This window comes from Protomyctophum parallelum, assembly GCF_964188405.1.
Source record: "Protomyctophum parallelum genome assembly, chromosome: 6".
Classification (NCBI taxonomy): Eukaryota; Metazoa; Chordata; class Actinopteri; order Myctophiformes; family Myctophidae; genus Protomyctophum; species Protomyctophum parallelum.
The window spans coordinates 44,147,053-44,167,889 of NC_139701.1; the positions used below are offsets into that span (position 1 = coordinate 44,147,053).

Here is a 20,837-nt window from a genome sequence, read left to right on the forward strand (position 1 = left end):
CATTACAGTCAACATCACAGATTGCAGCTTTACATGTGTTTTAGAACAGTGGCTTTCAACCAGTGGTCCGGGGACCACCAGTGGGACTTGAGGGGGTTGGGGTTCGAGGTTGTCCCCAGCTAAATGATGGAGAGTTGGTAACCAAATGGACCCTTGTAGATCTTTAACTCTGCACCCGGGCTACATTTTATGGTCTACATATTTAGAGAGAATGTAGAAGAATTGTTATTTTGATCAACATTTGCCCGTTATCTCTCCTACGAAATTCCAGCATGGAATTGTGGACCAAATCATATCGAACTGTAAGGAAATTTTATTTTATTTTTGTTTCTGAGAGGCAAAAATGTCATCAAAATGGTGGTCCGTGGCTCAAATGCCAAATAAATAATGGGCCTTGATATGAAAAGGATAGAAAACCACTGTTTTTAGAAGGTAGACCTCGTGTTGAATGAAGGCTAAAATGGTCCAACAGATTTTACAACTACATTACATTATGGTTTTTACAATGTGGAAAAAAACATGATATTTATTGTTCACAGAATAATCTCACTCACAAACAAAGCATAAACAAACACGCCCCCCCTCATGACATCACAACACTTAATTGCCATTTGAGAACCAATCCGAAGTCGAAGATGAGCTCATTGGATGAGAGGGATGAGCAAGTACTAGTATAATACATCCAAACCACGATCCCATTGGCTGTCCTAAAACCACGCGATTACAACCCACAATCCCATTGGCTGTTCTAAAACCACGTGATAAAGCACAGTTGTAAAGTGGGATTTTCATTTATGCAGCTTTAAAATGTGATTTATGCATAACTTGTTTTGTAAAAAGGTTGTAATGTGAAATCATGGTTCACAGTTATTTTACAGGCTACTAGATCAGCATGAATTCATCAGATTTCTTTGTACATTTCATATTTTCACGTTCCAGGGCTGTACAGTAACAGTTATTTAACATCCTAGATCCCGTCTAGACGTCTGGAAGACGTAAGGCAACGAGGAAACGAGCGCAAAAAAGGAGAGGAAAGGAAGGAAGGCGACGACACAAAGACACGTTAGTTAGAGAGAGAATCCACCAGCTGCGTCTGAAACTGTACAGCGACATACTACACACACTAACTACAGGTGCTCCCAATCAGGTCTTTTTCGGGAACCGATCCCGATCAGATTATTTTTGGTCACGATCGGCCCGGTATCAACACAGCTGATAACAGCATACCGATTAGTAGAGATGTCCCGATACTGTATCGACATCGGCCCTTTTTGGTCATATCGGGTCATAACGGTATCAGCGAATATCTACCCACCGATCCGACACAGGGGTAAGGGGTTGACACTATGGCAGGTAAATAAAATGTGGGGGCATGTGGAGTTTGCTTTCGAGTTGCCCGAATTGCAAGTGCACATTTGAGTGAGGAGGAGTCTGCTATTAACAACACGAGATAAAATAAGTAATCTTCTTTTTTGTTTTATTATTATAAATATGATTCTCTGGTATCGGTACTCGGTATCGGCCAACACAGCAATTGCGGTATCGGGATCGGATCGGGAACGAAAAAAGTGTATCGGGACATCCGTAATTAGCATGTTGCTTGTGGTTTTAGACGCAGACAAAGTCACACCAAAGTCCAGGGAAGGATTGGGGGGCTAGGGTTGGGTGGGTGTAATAGGTAGACATGGTGGGTCTGGGTGTGTGGGATCTAGACCAGGTCCAGATCTTAGTATTCTTTTAGGTCCAGGACCGTGGCTGAAGTCTTCTCTAGGGTCAGTGGTTATCAAACCTTTTCATGTCAAGTTCCCCCAAATTGACACACATTAGCCTGCGGACCCCCTTAGAAATTATATGCCAAGGACCCTCCCCCCCCATAAGAGAAGATTTTTACGGGTCTAGCAGTGATTCTCAACCACCAACCACCCCAAGGTTTGACTTGAATTAAGGTTACGGTCCCCCATTTAATGGCATTTCTATCTCTGGGACCCCCCAATGAAAATTGTAAAATCAAAGTTAATTTAACTCTGAGAGAGAACAAATGGACCCTAACGTTACAGACCCATAAGCGTCCATTTGGTTTCCTAATTATCATTTAGATGCCCACTTTGGAAACCCCTGCCCTAGGTAATCCTTCCACAGGTTGGAGAATCGACACACGGTGGTGGTATGGGGGTAAAGGTCGGGGGTACGGGGGTTAGATATGTGTGTGTGTGGGGGGAAGGTCTAGGGGTACATATTAGGATCATTTTAGGTCCAGGACCATGGATGAAGGGTTCTCCAGGTAATCCTTCCACAGGTTGGAGAATCGACACATGGACGCTCCGTCGATGATGCGGTGGTCAGCTGACCAGCTGACCACCATGATGTGAGCCTTGGCCACCTGACCCTGGAGGTCGAACCTGGGGAGAACCTAAACCAACCACACACACACACATGATATTAAAAAAAATTACACTTGTGTGAAGGGAAGGGTGCTCTTATCATCATATATTCCGTGCTCAGCCAATCAAATCATCACGAATGTCATTCCGGCCAATCACTTTTCTGTCCTCATTTTTATCCTCAATATGCTGCTCATTAGTATACAAATATATAATATATATTTTTTAAACTTTTTTAAAATTAGTTATTAGTAGTATTGTAGTATATATTACCTGTATCTTTCCCAGAGCACCGATGGCCACCTCAGGGGGCAGTATGACTGGCTTGGCGTACGTTCCTCCAATCTGACCACAGAAGAAGACATGCATAATTATTATTCTCACTATTATTCTAGTGTGAGGTCTTACAGATCTAATGGTTCCTCACTGTGAGGTCACCAGTAGTTCCCAGCTGATAGAGGTCTTACAGATCTAATGTGTCCCCCACCTCTAATACTAGCCATGTTTTGTATGGAGAGTTTAGGTTGCTGCCTTCAGGAAGGAGACATGGGGCTGTATTTAGTTGACTAGTTGCCTAGTTTACTAGTAGTCGACTAGTTGTTTAACTACCTATTTTTCTTTTTGTTAATATTATTTGTACATTTAAAAACTGTGTACATTTGGTGATTATAATCTAGCATTCTAGCTGAGGCCTACAAAAACAAACTAAAAACTAAAACCTTTTTTCCGTCCTTATCAACTAGTCAACTAGGCTGTAGTGGTGGAGGTCCGTGAATTAAGTTGGCACCCCGTGATTTTCCATATGACGAAAACAAAAAAGATGCGGTCCCCACTTTGCTGCCTCGGCACTGTCGGCATGTCACATTAGTGGCATTCGAGTGCGTCGGGTTTATCCTTAATTAAAAGGACGAGACGTGAGAAAGACATGGCTGTAGACTTACTTATCTGCGAAAAGAAAAGCTAAAGCTGCAGGCTGCAAATGCCTCTCGATATGTCATGGGGGGGGGGGGGGGGGGGGGGGGGGTCGGGGGCTACCGGTATGCGCTCATGCAAAACACTGTTTAAATGGCTTAAGCATGACTTGCAGCATTGTTTTTAATTGCCCAATTTTAATAAGCTTGCACACTTGGAAATATGATAATATCCTACCAATTTGACATGCTTTTACAAAATAGTTTTTTCACATGTATGCTATTATTAGTTTTATACATTTTAGGAGTGAACACATATGTTTAGATGCCTGTGACAGCCTCTCAGCTGGTCAAACAATGCTGCTCCGCTGTTCTACGACAGAAAAACAGGTGAGGACAAAGCGTACGACAGCTCCCGACCAGACGTGAGTTTTTGAACTTTGTCAAGTTCAATTTCAAGCTTTGGCGGAAATGGTAAATGCCGAAAATGTTGGTAATTTCGGCGTGCACCCATATTTTGGCGTACGCATGGTTGATAAATGAGGGCCATAGTGTCTGGTATAGTGTCTGTCTGTTAGTTAGTGTCAGGTATAGTGTCTGTCTGTTAGTTAGTGTCAGGTATAGTGTCTGTCTGTTAGTTAGTGTCAGGTATAGTGTCTGTCTGTTAGTTAGTGTCAGGTAGTGTCTGTCTGTTAGTTAGTGTCAGGTATAGTGTCTGTTAGTTAGTGTCAGGTATAATGTCTGTCTGTTAGTTAGTGTCAGGTATAGTGTCTGTCTGTTAGTTAGTGTCAGGTCTACTGTCTGTCTGTTAGTTAGTGACAGGTATAGTGTCTGTTAGTTAGTGTCTGTCTGTTAGTTAGTGGCAGGTATAGTGTCTGTTAGTTAGTGTCTGGTATAGTGTCTGTCTGTTAGTTAGTGTCAGGTCTAGTGTCTGGTATAGTGTCTGTTAGTTAGTTAGTGTCAGGTCTAGTCTTAGAGTATATATGAATAGAGAAGGCACCCAGAGGAAACCCTGAGGCGAAATGGACATAGAGGCCGAATTTGTCATTGCAGCTGCTCCGTTGACTATCATTGCGCACGTTCATGTGATTGAGGCCATGACACGTGAACGAATGTTTCATACGTGAACGCGCACAAACGGCATAATGATAGTCACGGCAGCGCGTTCATGTGTTTGAGGCAAATCCATCCCAGAATGCACTCTGTTCCTACCAGGAAGGAGGAGTGAAATTGCCTCATGCGCTTTTGAGCAACTTAATGCAAGTGGATGGGAGGAGAACTCGGGTGTCTTCTCTATTCATATATACTCTATGGGTCTAGTGTCTGGTATAGTGTCTGTCTGTTAGTTAGTGTCTGGTATAGTGTCTGTCTGTTAGTTAGTGTCAGGTATAGTGTATGTCTGTTAGTTAGTGTCAGGTCTAGTGTCTGTCTGTTAGATAGTGTCAGGTCTAGTGTCTGTCTGTTAGTTAGTGTCAGGTCTAGTGTCTGTCTGTTAGTTAGTGTCAGGTCTAGTGTCTGTCTGTTAGTTAGTGTCAGGTCTAGTGTCTGTCTGTTAGTTAGTGTCAGGTCTAGTGTCTGTCTGTTAGTTAGTGTCAGGTCTAGTGTCTGTCTGTTAGTTAGTGTCAGGTCTAGTGTCTGTCTGTTAGTTAGTGTCAGGTCTAGTGTCTGTCTGTTAGTTAGTGTCAGGTCTAGTGTCTGTCTGTTAGTTAGTGTCAGGTCTAGTGTCTGTCTGTTAGTTAGTGTCAGGTCTAGTGTCTGTCTGTTAGTTAGTGTCAGGTAAAGTGTAGTAGTAGTAGTGTGAGAACGTACAGATCCAATGTTGGACAGGGTGAAGGTTCCCCCTGTGAGCTCACTCGTGCCCAGCTGCCCCGTGGAACCCAAATTCTGCAGACGGTTCAGCTCCACGGCGATGTCCATCACGCTGAGCATCTGGACGTTCTTCACGTTGGGAACGAGAAGGCCCTGAGCGGTGTCCATGGCCAGGCCGATGTTATGAGAGGCCTAAAACAATTAATATGGTTATTAATACAGGTACATAATATATACGTTAGGAACGAGAAGGCCCTGAGCGGTGTCCATGGCCAGGCCAAATGTTATGAGAGGCCTGGAGTAATATATAACATATTAATATAATATCTATGAGCCGTGTCCATGGCCAGGCCAATGTTATAGTTGACGCCTAAAATAATATGAATATGGTTATTAATACAGGTATATAATATACGTTAGGAACGAGAAGACCCTGAGCTGTGTCCATGGCCAGGCCGATGTTACGAGAGGCCTAAAATAATATTAACACTTTTTTTTTTTAAGGACGTGTATAGTAGTTGACGACGTCCTTTCTAATAATACCACAGAAGGCCTTGGACGTGTATACACTTCTTTAGGGCTTTTTTTATTGATTAAAAATCCATTTTAATTTCTATTATTTTTTGGGTTGGCCTTTCCTTCTGCACCGTACTCCTTTCACGCATGAGCGCTGATGTTCACTTCCTTGTTTACGGCTCAGAAAGAATGTCTCCTAATCCATGGCTTTCACCAAAAGGACTTCATTTCTGGCTTCAGCATGCATCTCGTTTGGAATATAATATAAATATGTGTGTCCAATTCTTTTCTGTTTGGCTGCTCCTTCGCCTGGAAAGGAGCCAGCTTAGGTGGTTCGGGAATCTGGTTAGGATGCCTCTCGGGCGTCTCCCTAGGGAGGTCCTCGACGCACGTCCCACTGGGAGGAGACCTCGGGGCAGACCAAGGCGCAGTTGGAGGAAACACATCGACTCACTGGCCTTGGAACGTCTCGGGATGCCCCAGGAGGAAGTCACTAATGTTGCTCTGGAGAGGGAAGTCTGGAGCACTCTGGTGGAGTTGTTGCCCCCGCGACCCGACTACGGATAAGCGGTTGAAGATGGATGTATGAGCTGTCAAGGCCAGAAAGTAGTTTTTTTGCCAGTCAGTAGGCGTTCCCGCAAACCCCATCTACAGAAATATTAACTGTATATGTGATGTTCACATTAATATGAATATTCACGCATACCTTTATGAATATTGATACCTACCTTATATGTGATGTTCTGGCAGCCTTCGTCTAGCGACGCGTTGAGAATGGGGAAGTGCAGCAGGCCGAGAGACGCAGCCTGGACCAATCACAACACAGAGATCACATCACACGTCTAATATAGACCCGTTTTATGGACCAATCACAACACAGAGATCACATCACACGTCTAATATAGACCCGTTTTATGGACCAATCACAACACAGAGATCACATCACACGTCTAATATAGACCCGTTTTATGTTACGTTAACCCATTCTGGGCTGGAAGCACTTTTGGTGTTTTAAGCATTATGTTATACTTTTAGTTATTGAAAAATAGCAGAACTACAAGCTCATAGCTGCCGCGCTACGAGCTGTCTGCTTTTTTTTAATGTGGCGCAAATCCTTGAATATATATTCTTTCAGATGAGGGTCGTGGGCAATTACAGATAATTCTGGGGCTCCTCGACATGAATGTTTGAGAATGACAGACATAGAAACATAGGGTTTTTCAGAAAACCCATTCTGACCTGAGATCAGATTCTAAAAATGTCCTCTACATCCTGACAGTTTCATTATTAACCCATTCTGACCTGAGATCAGATTCTAAAAGTGTCTTCGATTTTTCAAAAATAGCAGACCTACAAGCTCGTATGAGCTTGTAGATCTGCTATTTTTCAATAGCTAAAGCATAACATGATGCTGACACCAAAATGGGTGCCCGTTCAGAATGGGTTAATAAAGAAAGGCATATTAGCTCAGCCTGGCTCCTCGGCCGTAGCCTGGCATGGCCAGACTAATAGAGCGTCCCAGTCCCCCCCACCTGGAAAATAATAATATATTAATAATAATATAATAATTTTCCTCATAAACGTTTCAAAAACTATTTATTTAAAGACGTTTACACCGTGGGCAAAGCAAACAAATAATTAGAAAGAAGAAAAAAAACGGCAGGTTACAACACTTTTTTTTGTTGTTTTTCTTCTTTGAAATTATTTGTTTGGTCCAAAATATTGTGTTTGTTGTCATGATTTGTCACGACAAGAGTTGGCTTTGTCCGCGGTGTAAAAGTCTTTAAATAAATTTTGAAATGTCTGAGGGGGAAAATGCATTGGGAATCATTTCCGGGGCCTGGCGTCATCATGAAAGGGGGCGGGACTGCGACGCTCTATATCACTGCATAGATATTATTCTGGAACTTCGGTGTGGAAGATTTATTTCCAAGGGGGCAGGGTTACAAACAGATTCCAAAAATCACAGCAAAAAATGTTAATTCAAACCGATCAGTGCCAGACCCAATCTCCACAGGGATTTTCTTTCCTGGGGCAGATTTGTCTGGTTTCCAGGCTACCGTGGCCGTCAGTCACAGATTTAGGACTTACAGTGCATTTTAACCCATTTTGGGCGGGAACACCTTTTGGTGTTTTAAGCATTATGTTATACTTTAGCTATTGAAAAATAGCAGATCTACAAGCTCATAGCGCGGCACTATGAGCTTGTAGGTCTGCTATTTTCTGAAAAATCGTGAAAATGTGGCACAAATCTTTGAATATATAGTATTTCAGAATGTTTTTAACTCAAATATTTGCTTCTGGAGAATAGGCATGCCGCGGTTTAACGAAATTCGATAATACCGCAACAGTAACAGCCACGGTGTTGATACCGTGCGATTTCCGAGTTTACGGTATTTGAATACAGCGTTGGTGGGCGGCGCATGCTGCTCATCAGGCCTGCCAACTCTCACGCATTCAGCGTGAGACTCACGCATGAGACGTCTTTCACACGCACTCACGCCACACCCACCATTTCTCACGCACGCACAATACGCACGCATATAATGTGCCAAAAAAGCCAAGCCGGCTCTCATAATAAAAAAACAATCTTCAGACAGACAGACAGAGAATGTCCCACTGAGGTGGGTGATTAATTTGTGATGTAGTCCGTTTTATCACATCAGAATACTTTTTAAAGTCTGACTTTTATGTAAACCAATATGGATATTTAATAGGAGACATAGGCACACATGGAGAAGGTGCACCATATAATATGACCAATAGGAGACTGACCATCTCTTCACCTGGTGCAACCCCCACATGGTAACGCTGTCATTTCTCTACCGTTTCGGACGTGGGGCGGCTTGCCGGAAACGGCCCGGCACCCTGGGCTCGATCCTGTGGGCCCAGGTATTAATAAATACCGTGGAATACCGAGGTATAGGTTATCAATACCGTACCATACTGTAAATTCTCATACCGTGGCATGCCTACTGGAGGGTGTCCCTGGAGCTACATATTTTCAGATGGGGGTCAGAGGCAAAGATTTGAGTTAAAAACGTTCGCTCTGAAAAAAAAAAAAAAACATTCTTGCACCACATTTTCACTATTTCTCAAAAATAGCAGACCTACAAGCTCATATAGCACGGCACTCACTGCCGCGCTATGAGCTTGTGTATCTGCTATTTTTCAATAGCTAAAGTATAACACGCACCGTTAGATAGATCTGTATACCTTAATGAAGAAAGGCATGTAGCTCAGCCTGACCCCCCGGGCTTCGGTCACAGGTTTGAGCTGAGCTCTCAGAGCCACCAGGCGGGTCAGGTCCACCTCGTCACAGTAACCAAAGTGAGGGATCTTCAGAGCCGCCGTCATGGTCTTCACCATGGCCTTGTGGAACCCTGGGGAAAACGAGAAACAACATAGTCTTCAAACTATGGCTTTATGGAACCCCTGGAGAACATCACAAAACATACATGATCTTCAAACTATGGCTCTATGGAACCCTGGGGAACATGACAACATACATGATCTTCAAACTATGGCTCTATGGAACCCCTGGAGAACATCACAACATACATGGTCCTCAAACTTTGGCTCTATGGAACCCTGGGGAACTTCATAACATACATGGTCTTCAAACTATGGCACTGTGGAACCCTGGGGAACATCACAACATACATTATAAGGTTGGGCGATATGCCAATTTTTTTCAACCGCCAATCGTCTGACCAATATTCGCCGATTGACGATGTATTCGTGTCATAAAAGTAGAGTGAGAACAGCTCACTGCAGGTCGCAAAAAAGCCAGATCTACAAGCTCTCAAGGCGCCGCGTCCTGCCTGTTTTCGCAGCTCCGTTCGCTAGGCGTTGAGAGCTTGTAGATCAGTCTGTTTCTGCAGCGCAGCCAGGGTAACTTGCTCCCTTCCCTCCCCGGTCCGGTCGTCGGAGGCTCGGAGCGGAGCAGCGGAGCCCACAAGCTGCTGCAGCCTGGCTGATCCACACAGGCTCTCAAGGCATCGCTTGTAGCTTGTAGATCTGTCTATTTTTGCAGCGCTGGTGTCGGGGTCCGTTCACGTTGTCAATAAAAATAACTTAGATTACAGGCGGAGATGAAGTTCAATCAGTGGGTTGCACCAGTATTGGCTACACGCTAAGCTAAGCTCTAAGCTAAGCGCTAAGCTAATGAATGATCCCCGTGCCTATACACTAACACTAGTAGACAGTTTTTTTATTTCCCCCCCGCCACTCACGGGTGGCGCATTGGGATTGTGATGAGACACGAGACAGCAGTGTGCATTCTGTTGTGACTGTATATTATTAAACTGCATGGGTCTGGACTCCGGAGCTTAAACAACATGTAGGCTACAGCCTCCCTCGGCTCCCAGCCAGGCTGCCGTAAGTGCCGTGCCGTGGTGCGGCGGTGCCCGATGCTGGCTGCTGACAGTGCTGAGTGCGGGGAGTCGGGACTGTGGGAGCATACATTATAACGGGAGGAGGTGATTTCCACCCGGCCGCTGTTACTACTTTGCTGGGCCAAATTGATCCACATGTTGCTCACACTTTACAGGTTATATGGGCTAAATCGTCCCGAGAAATCGCCTAATAAAAATATTCGGCGATTGGATTCGTATATTCGCGATTGACGATGTATTCGTATCGTCACCCAACCCTAATACATTATCTTAAAACTATGGCTTTATGGAACCCTGGGGAACCTCATAACATACATGATCTTCAAACTATGGCTTTGTGGAACCCTGGGGAACAAGAGGATACATGGTCTTCAAACTATGGCTTTATGGAACTGTAGGGAACAAGAAGAAGCATGGTCTTCAAACTATGGCTTTATGGAACTGTAGGGAACAAGAAGAAGCATGGTCTTCAAACTATGGCTTTATGGAACAGTAGGGAACAAGAAGAAGCATGGTCTTCAAACTATGGCTTTATGGAACAGTAGGGAACAAGAAATAACATTTCTACTGTTATTTCAAAGGAGTGGTTTGAAGAGAGAATGCTGTTTGGTTACTGTACCTCACAGGCATCAAAGCCTCCAAAAATGTGATAACAAGCTAAACCTTGCCTTGTTTAACATCAGGTCACTAACAAATAAGTCCTCCTCTGTAAATGATATAATCTGTAAAGAGAAGCTAGATATAATCTTTCTAACAGAGACATGGCTTGGCTCGGATGGAGTTGTTCTCCTAGCACCAGCCTGACCCGCAAACTACAGCTTCATTCAGGGCTAAGAAAGGAGGTGGACTGGCAATATTTTTTTCAGACACTTTAAAATTCAAGGCTCTGACTCTTTCCATCCTTTGAATACCAGGCCACAATACTACAGGGTCAATCCTCTATGCCAATGATTAGCATTTATCGTCCTCCAAAGTGCAGCAAAGCAGTATTTCTAACAGAAATATCAGAACTTTGTCTGTTCCACTAACTATGACAGAACTCTTATCTCAGCTGTTCTTAATCTTCACCTGGACGATGCTTCAGATGCTGTGGCTATGGGTTTCTTAGAGTTATTGCACTCCTTTGAGTTTATCCAACATGTTGTTGGGCCTAAACATAAACATGGGCACACTCTGGACCTGGTGATTTCTAGAGGTCTGAACATCACTGTGGAAAGGAATATTGAAAGGCCTGTAGACCACTATTTGCTGTGTTTTGACTGTCTCTGATCTAGAGAAAAACATCACTGAATATACTATATCTTAAACTAGAGTCAGCTCTTGACATAGTGGCTCCTTTGAAAACTAAAAAGAAAGAGAACACCAGAGTAACACCCTGGATAAATGAGCATACACGTTCACTGAAGCAAGAATGTCGTAGAGCTGAGCGAGCTTGGGGAAAAATAAACTTACCATCCACCTAGAGATTCTTAAAAACTCAACAGTCGCATATAACAAAGCCTTGCGTCTGGCAAGGCAGGCATATTTCTCTGGCATTATTACCGGTAATGAGAACAAGAACAATGCCAGAGTCCTATTCTCTACCATTGAACGACTTTTAAACCGCCCCCAGTCCTACAAGCAGTCGTTCCCGGCTTCTAAAGCTAAGTTAATCCACGCCTTTTTTTAATTCTCGGCTTGATTACTGCAATGCACTTTTTTCTGGACTTCCTAAGAAAACAACTGACAGATTACAACTTGTCCAAAATGCAGCAGCCAGAGTTTTAACTAGAACTAAGATGAGAGAACATATTACTCCAGTTTTGCCTTCACTGCACTGGCTTCCGGTTGTTTTTAGGATTGATTTTAAAATAATTTTACTTGTTTATAAAGCTCACAATGGTCTCGCACCTTCCTACCTACATGACTGCCTGCCTAAATATGTCCCAAACCGCCCCTAAGGTCTTCCACTGCTGGCCTGCTCGCTTTGCCTAAAAAAATGGCAACTAAAAAATACGGGGAAGCAGCTTTTTGCTTCTACGGGCCGACGGCATGGAACAAACTCCCACTGTACCTTCGACAGGCAGCCTCTGTACAAGCACAGCTCAAGACCCACTTCTACACCCTTGCTTTTAATTGATATTTTATTTTTGTGTTATTCATGTCCTCACTGTATTGCATTACTGCTCTTGTTTTTTAATGTTTATGCCTTGCTTTTCTTTTTTTTCTCCATTGCTCTGTAAAGCACTTTGAGCTGCATTTCATGTCATGAAAGGTGCTATACAAATAAAGTTTTATTATTAGTATTATGGTCTTCAAACTATTGCTTTATGGACCTGTAGGGAACATCTGTCTTCAAACTATGGCTTTATGGAACCCTGGTGAACTTCTCTCTTAAAACTATGGATTTATGTTATGGTCTTCACCAAACTATAACAGACAGACAGATATGCAGACAGACTTGCAGACGGACGGACCTTTCAGGGGTTCGGTGACATCTTTCCCCGTGAAGACCGGCATGGGTCTGGGGGGCGTGGCCGGCAGAGGAGCGCTGGGCGGAGCCTTCTCCTTGCGCAGGGCGGCCGGAGGCAGAGTCTGGATCTCCTGGAAGGCCAGAGACGGAGACAAGATGGCGCCGGTCTGCTTGGCCAGGAAGTTGAGGATGTCCTCTTTGAGAATACGCCCGTCTCTGCCGGTTCCCACCACCTCACTCAGCTTAATCTGTAACCATGTTATGCAGTATTATGCGTCCATCTTAATCTGTAACCATGTTATGCAGTATTATGTGTCCATCTTAATCTGTAACCATGTTATGCAGTATTATGTGTCCATTTCAATCTGTAACCACGGATGTTATGCAGAATTATGTGACAATCTTTAAACATTCCCCCCACCTCATTCAGCTTAAACTATCACATGGATGCTATGCAGTATTATGTTATGTGTCCATCTTTAAACGTTCCCACAACCTCACTGAGCTCAATCTTTAACATGGATGTATGTTTATATTGTACGTTGGCGAGGCGCCTCACAGTGGGCGTGGCCTCACAGTGGGCGTGGCCTCACAGTGGGCGTGGCCTGTGTCATGTGACTTACATTATTCTCCATGGCGAGGCGCCTCACAGCGGGCGTGGCCTGTGTCTTGTGACCTTTGATCTGCTGGTGGGTGTGTTCGTCATGTGACATGGCCGGGGTCTCCACCACATCCTCTTCCTGGGTCAATTCTGGGCATGCGCACACACACATTTTAACTATTTATTTATGCCCACACAGAGGAAATTAATAGGACATAAATAGTTCAGGTGCAGCAAAGTTACATCCACAAAATCAAGGCATGTGTCACGATACAACAAGCATGTCATGTCACCCAGCATTCCATGGGCATTTGAAACCCCCTCTAACAACCAGTCCGAGGGCATGTCCCAGACTGGACCACCAGAGAAACCATCTCAAACAACCAGTCCGAGGGCATGTCCCAGACTGGACCACCAGAGAAACCAGAGGGAGGGCAGAATCCATTTCTTCCGACCGACGGTCGGTCGCTTTAGCACCGTCGCGACGCACCGTCGAACGGTCCTATTTCGGTCCGTCGTTCCGTCGGTCGGTCGGTCTGTGGCTCCGTCGCTCCGTCGCTCCGTGGCTCCGTCGCTCCGTCGGTCGGTTTTTGCGTCGCGACGGACCGCCGGTCGCAGGTTTAGGGTGGATGGATTCTGCCCTTGCTGCCCAAATGGTAACTCTGTCATTTCTCTACCGTTTTGGACGGGGGTGGGCTCTTTGGAATCGTGTGGCCCCCCTGGAGGTTTCTATGGGGGTCTCGAGGTTCGGGGACCCCTGGGGACCCCCAGGGACCCCCAAATGGTAATGTCACCTGTGGACACTAACTGTAATTGTCTCGCTGTCTCGCTGCTGCGCTGCGCCGCACAGACAGCAACTTGTGTGTAACATGTGCGTTCGTGCCGTGTTGCTGGTATATTATTATTATTATATTTTTTGCGCCGCCGCGTTGTCTCGCTGCTGCGCTGCACAGACAGCAGCTTGTGTGTAACATGTGCGTTCGTGTAAATGTTCGTGTAAATGTTTTAGGTCGGCCGGTCGGTGATTTGGTCTGTCCTTCATATATTTTTTTTTCTGCTCTCGTTGGACTTAACTTTAAAAAACACCTCTTTGTAACGGGTCGCTGTAGTATAGTGGTCTAATTCCTCGCCTCTCTATTCTTTTTTGCTGAGGACGCTGGTTCAATTCCCGCTCGCGGCAGACCAAAATTATTATATTTTAGACAGACACACAGACAGACAGACAGACTGCCTGTCTGCCTGCCTGTCTGCCTGCCTAATGTATTGTAAATAATGTATTCATTCCATACGGCTATTTTTTTTTAATATAAAAACTTTTGTCTTTCGCGCAATTCGAACCAGCGTCGTCAGCACCAAAACATTGAGAGGCGAGTGATTAAACCGCTAGACTACAGCGGCCATACGTTACAAAGAAGTGTTTCATTGGACTTATAAAGACAATAGCACCCAGCTGCAGTCTCGCAAGGGGAGGGACCGGAAGTGCTTTTATTTCCGGCTTCCACGTGCACAAGCGCACATACACGCACGCGAAATATAATGCGCGTGCACGACACGCACTTGCTGGTGCGCGCTTAAATGCCGGGTGTATATAGTACCATCTGTGCTTAAACATAATTACGTGGTCGGTTTGGAAAAGTTTGAAGTAGTTTGTTGTAGGTAATATTTTAATTGAAAGCTTATTAGTTGGTGGTATAAGTGTGCATATTTGAAGAAATGCAAATCTAACAATAATAAAATGATATGCAATAATAGGCTAGGCCTATATGGTCGATTATAACATAATGATATCAAGGCATTTAAGTAATGTAATAAGTTGCTATAACCCCGTACCCCTGTCCCACACACACCATGTCCAGACCATAGACCACAGACACACGACCATATGCATTTAATTTACTATGAAAACCTGCATTTCCCGTCAGTCAGTCAGTAAGTGTGTCATGTCACGCCTCGTGTCATGCCTCCATATATGGTCACGCCTCATGACACGTCACACCACCATATATGGCCGTTTCCATATGATATAAGATCCCGACACTGACCTCATCAAACCCTGGATAGCCATACATTGAAAAGACTGGATCATCACCTAGATCTCCATATATGGAGCTGAGGCGGCCAGCAACTCTACATCTGACCTCATAATGTAATAATCAGCTCATAATGTAATTAAAAGACGAGCACATAACTTAATAGATTTTTCTATAATGTAATAATGTGTTACATTAAGAACCTCCACATAGGCGACTCATACTGTAATAAAACTTCATAATGCAATAATGTCTTTATAATGTATGAGCTGATTATTACATATTGCATTATATTTCGCGTGCGTGTATGTGCGCTTGTGCACGTGGAAGCCGGAAATAAAAGCACTTCCGGTCCCTCCCCTTGCGAGACTGCAGCTGGGTGCTATTGTCTTTATAAGTCCAATGAAACACTTCTTTGTAACGTATGGCCGCTGTAGTCTAGCGGTTTAATCACTCGCCTCTCAATGTTTTGGTGCTGACGACACTGGTTCGAATCGCGCGAAAGACAAAAGTTTTTATATTAAAAAAAAATAGCCGTATGGAATGAATACATTATTTACAATACATTAGGCAGGCAGACAGGCAGGCAGTCTGTCTGTCTGTCTGTGTGTCTGTCTAAAATATAATAATTTTGGTCTGCCGCGAGCGGGAATTGAACCAGCGTCCTCAGCAAAAAAGAATAGAGAGGCGAGGAATTAGACCACTATACTACAGCGACCCGTTACAAAGAGGTGTTCCATTGGACTTTTAAAGTTAAGTCCAACGAGAGCAGAAAAAAAAATATATGAAGGACAGACCAAATCACCGACCGGCCGACCTAAAACATTTACACGAACATTTACACGAACGCACATGTTACACACAAGCTGCTGTCTGTGCAGCGCAGCAGCGAGACAACGCGGCGGCGCAAAAAATATAATAATAATAATATACCAGCAACACGGCACGAACGCACATGTTACACACAAGTTGCTGTCTGTGCGGCGCAGCGCAGCAGCGAGACAGTGAGACAATTACAGTTAGTGTCCACAGGTGACATTACCATTTGGGGGTCCCTGGGGGTCCCCAGGGGTCCCCGAACCTCGAGACCCCCATAGAAACCTCCAGGGGGGCCACACGATTCCAAAGAGCCCACCCCCGTCCAAAACGGTAGAGAAATGACAGAGTTACCATTTGGGCAGCAAGGGCAGAATCCATCCACCCTAAACCTGCGACCGGCGGTCCGTCGCGACGCAAAAACGGACCGACCGACGGAGCGACGGAGCGACGGAGCCACGGAGCGACGGAGCCACGGAGCGACGGACCGACGGAGCGACGGAGCGACGGAGCCACAGACCGACCGACCGACGGAACGACGGACCGACGGACCGAAATAGGACCGTTCGACGGTGCGTCGCGACGGAGCGACGGTGCTAAAGCGACCGACCGTCGGTCGGAAGAAATGGATTCTGCCCTTGCTGAGAAACCATCTCTAACAACCAGTCCGAGGGCATGTCCCAGACTGGACCACCAAGAAACCCCCTCCAACAACCAGTCTGTGGGAATGTCCCAGACTGGACCACCAGAGAAACCATCTCTAACAACCAGTCCGAGGGTGTGTCACCTTCCTACACATTGGAGGATGCAGATGTGATAAAAGCAAGATTAAAGGTTTCATGACTAATTATATATTATATTATATTATATTATATTTGATTATATTATATTTTATATTATATATATTCAAAGATAATAATTTTCATTTATTTTTTATTTTAGGTTTTATGACCTCAATTACACACACACACACACACACCCACACACACAACCTGAACTTTGAACATTCAGTGGATTGTCTATGGTCTGGTCTGGGGTTTTCTCTGTGTGTGTTCTGAAGTAATTTGAGCTGCAATGAAAACAGGCAGATGTTTTGTCATATATGGGATTTGCTGAGTGTGACATCACAGACAGCAGTAAAATCAGAGCACTTGGTTTGAGCCAGAAAACCCCAGACCACAGAAAAATCTACTGAATGTTAAAAGTTCATGTTCTTTGGGTGCAATTGAGCTCAGAAACCCAAATAAAATAAGAAAAATTACAAATCACAATCCCTTTAAAATCATCATTAAAGGAGCATTCAGTGATTTGGAAAAAACCCCGGTCTGCCCCAGTAACAATATGTGCACATGCACGCACTACAGTGGGGGGGACACGCAACAGGCCAACAGCACGCACACCAAGGCCCGCCTCCGCTCGATCATGATTGGCGGAAGGCCCCTCTCTATCCTGATTGGATGAAGGCTGGGCCACCTATAGCCAAAAAAGAAAGCTACGGTTTTTTTGACCCCAGGGGTTAACTGGGGACAGGGAGGAACTCCTTATATGGTCAGCACACTCTATAGTAGGGAGGATTATCACAACAAAACAAAAAAAGAAGTGATATTTGAATTAAGTGAAATCACTGAATATACCTTTAAAGAAAATAAAAGTGAAACGTATCTGCCGTTGACGTTGCTGGAATGTGAAGTTGGTAAAATGTTCAGGTAAACGTTTCCACCTGGACTGGACTCCGCCTCGATGTCCACCAGAGTTAACACTTTGACTATTCTCGACTTGCACCAATAATGCGCTTTTGCACAAAATAACACCTGGACCTCTTTGGCGGGGACATAACAATTACAAATACAGGTAAGAAAGCCTTCTAGCATGGAATTCTCCTTTAAAGTTAGTTAAATGGTAAACATAAATACCTGGACTGGACTCCGCCTCGATGTCCACCAGAGTTAAAGTTAGTTAAATGGTAAACATGAATACCTGGACTGGACTCCGTCTCGATGTCCACTAGGGGCGTTCCCACCAGTGCCGTGCCGTCCACGTCGTAGTGCAGCTTGCGGATCACTCCGTCGTAGCGGCTCGTTATCGTCACCGACGCCTTGTCGCTCTGCACCTCACAGATACTGTCGAACTGAGACACCTTGTCCCCTTCTTTTACATACCTGAACAGTGCACACACACACACACAATGTCGCTCTGCACCTCACAGATACTGTCGAACTGAGACACCTTGTTCCCTTATTTTACATACCTGTACACACACACACACACACACACACACTCTGCACTAGAGCTCTCCCCCCCCCCCCCCCCCCCCCCACCCCAGAGTGAACCCGAGACCCACACGGGTCGGAGCCGTGTTTTATCCTAATCCTCGGGTCCATTTACCAGTTGTAAATGGTGAATTTATACATTTTATATAGTGCCTTTATCCAAAGTGCTTTACATAGACTGTGCATTACATTCACATTACATTCACCCACGCATTGACGCATTCATGCACCGATGGCGACGGAAACCATGCAAGGCACCAACCTGCACATTAGGAGCAATTAGGGGTTCAGAGTCTTGCTCAAAGACACTTCGACACTAACTCTGGGGGAGCACGGGCTCGGACTGGCAACCTTGCGGTTACCATCCCATAACCACAAGGTACACACCGAAGGAAATAAATAAATTAATACGTGGCAGTCAATATGTTTAAGTTAAGACAAGCAAAATAGGGCCCAGAGGCTGCTGCTGCCCTTTTAGATCACTGGATCACATCAAATGTTGTCTGGGAAATGTTCAGGTCCGATTAAAGCTTTATGTTGCCATGGTTACGTACCACTCTTTGACCGTGACCTCCATGATTCCTTCTCCGATGTCCGACAACTTGAACTGAAGGATGGGACCATGGCTCCCTGGAACATGAATATATACATATAAATAAACTGGAACATGAATATATACATAATACACTGGAACATGCATATATACAATATACACATATTAGTGAAGAATAGGGCCATGACTCCCTGCAACATGAATATATACATAATACCCTGGAACATGAATATATACTATTAGTGAAGGATAGGGCCATGACTCCCTGGAACATGAATATATACATATTAACACCAAGTATGCCAAGAACGAGGGACCTCATTTGTCTTTAATTTCATTAAATACAGCAATTAAGATGGGAAAGAATCACACCTGTGTGAAGTGAGGGGCGCTAGTATATTAACTGTTGATTAGGTGAGGTAACACCGGGGCTGACGCGCCCGGTTGTGTTCTCCGTCACCGTCAGGGAATGTTCCCTTTTTAATCAATGAAGGGTGGCTCCACTGCCCGCGTTGCGTTGCGTGACTGCATTAAAATTGCTCCGGTTTGTTTTTTGACGCACGCGACAGAGACACAACGCGCCCGGTGGAGCCCCGCCGTAATGGTGATGTGAAACAAACGGTGACAAAACAAGCATTATATTCTCTTCATTGTCAATGGCATCTAATGTTTGTGTTAGGGACAAGATCATGTACATTTTCCCTTCATTGACAATGGCGTTTTAAAAACAGACATTAAACCCTCGTCATTGTCAATGGTGTTTTTAAAACAAACATTGAACTAAAAAAAAAAAAATTATTTCATTGTCAATGGTGTTAAAAAATAAAATAAAAAGTTAATATATGTATATTGTTAGACAGTTAGACAGCCTACATACGGATCTCCGACGTGCACATCACTTTAAAAATAATTAATATTTTAATCCCAAGGGGGGGCAGGGTGGGGGGGGGGCATTTAAAATCAGGAATGATGTCATTATGTCTGCTGCTGCTTACAGCAGTATTTAAAACGTTGTGGTGATGCTCACATTAACCTCAGTTAGTACTGAGGTGCTTTTCTGTTAGTCGTTGCATATGAAGAGTTGAATTCAGGACGTTCCCATCGAGTTTCTTTAAAAACATATATTGAGAATAAATATATATTGAATATATTTTTTAAACATTAACAAAAATGGCACAAAATATCTTCAGATGGATGTCCGTGGACAATTTTACATTCATCTGGGGTTCCTTGATGTGAAGAAATGTGTGAACCACTGGTTTATACAACATTAGGAAGCAAGCCCAAATAAGCAACTACTGTACACTGTGCAACCCGCAACTATGACTTTACAGGAAAAAAACATGCCAAAGGTCGCTTATAAGCAGACATGGCAACACTGGCTGAAGGAAGTGAAGCGCACACACACAAGGAGTACCATCCCACGGAAACAGGTCAATACAACTTTGTTTACGTCTCAATGCCCTACTACTGGGTAATTTGTAGCCGCATTTTTTTAATAATGGGATGAATCTAGCGTTGCAATACCCTCCATTGACTCCCCACTCATCTTTTTTGGTTTGCGATCTGCTTGTCTTAAACGACGTTAAACTCACCAACATTGCAGCTGTAGTACAAACTTGAATTATACTCTTTCAATCTGCCGAGCTTGTTTTTCATAAAAATCCACCGTAGAGATGTTATGAGCTACTTTCTGTCAAGACATCCTCTGCAAGTGATTATTTTTCTAAGTGCTGGAGTTTGGAAGCACTCGCCGTACGTCACTGAACGGCCCTGCTTTCCACCTGTTTTGAATTTGCACATAATGCAGGAGGCAGCAGCGCGACCCGTTAATAAAAACGAGTGCTTCCAAACTGCAACACTTAGAAAAAGAATGTCTTGACAGAAAGTAGCTCATAACATCTCTACGGTGGATTTTTATGAAAAACAAGCTCGGCAGATTGAAAGAGGATAATTCAAGTTTGTACTACAGCTGCAATGTTGGTGAGTTTAACGTCGTTTAAGACAAGCAGATCGCAAACCAAAAAAGATGAGTGGGGAGTCAATGGAGGGTATTGCAACTCTAGATTCATCCCATTATAAAAACAATTGTTGCAAATTG

The 20,837-nt window shown here is 44.2% G+C and overlaps 1 protein-coding gene across 1 annotated transcript in view; it reads right to left on the reverse strand.

The window, feature by feature from the left end:
* Positions 1–497: 497 nt before the first annotated feature.
* dbt (dihydrolipoamide branched chain transacylase E2) overlaps positions 498–20,837 on the reverse strand; it is a 39,046-nt gene continuing 18,706 nt past the window's right edge. The window contains exons 3-11 of the mRNA XM_083767935.1: positions 18,738–18,813; positions 17,891–18,072; positions 13,090–13,217; positions 12,471–12,714; positions 8,834–9,000; positions 6,346–6,423; positions 5,102–5,293; positions 2,655–2,726; positions 498–2,410 (exon numbers count right to left, since the gene is read on the reverse strand). Of these exons, the coding sequence (XP_083624061.1) occupies positions 2,243–2,410; positions 2,655–2,726; positions 5,102–5,293; positions 6,346–6,423; positions 8,834–9,000; positions 12,471–12,714; positions 13,090–13,217; positions 17,891–18,072; positions 18,738–18,813 (1,307 nt within the window). The 3' untranslated portion in view covers positions 498–2,242. The remainder of the gene's footprint in view (positions 2,411–2,654; positions 2,727–5,101; positions 5,294–6,345; positions 6,424–8,833; positions 9,001–12,470; positions 12,715–13,089; positions 13,218–17,890; positions 18,073–18,737; positions 18,814–20,837) is intronic.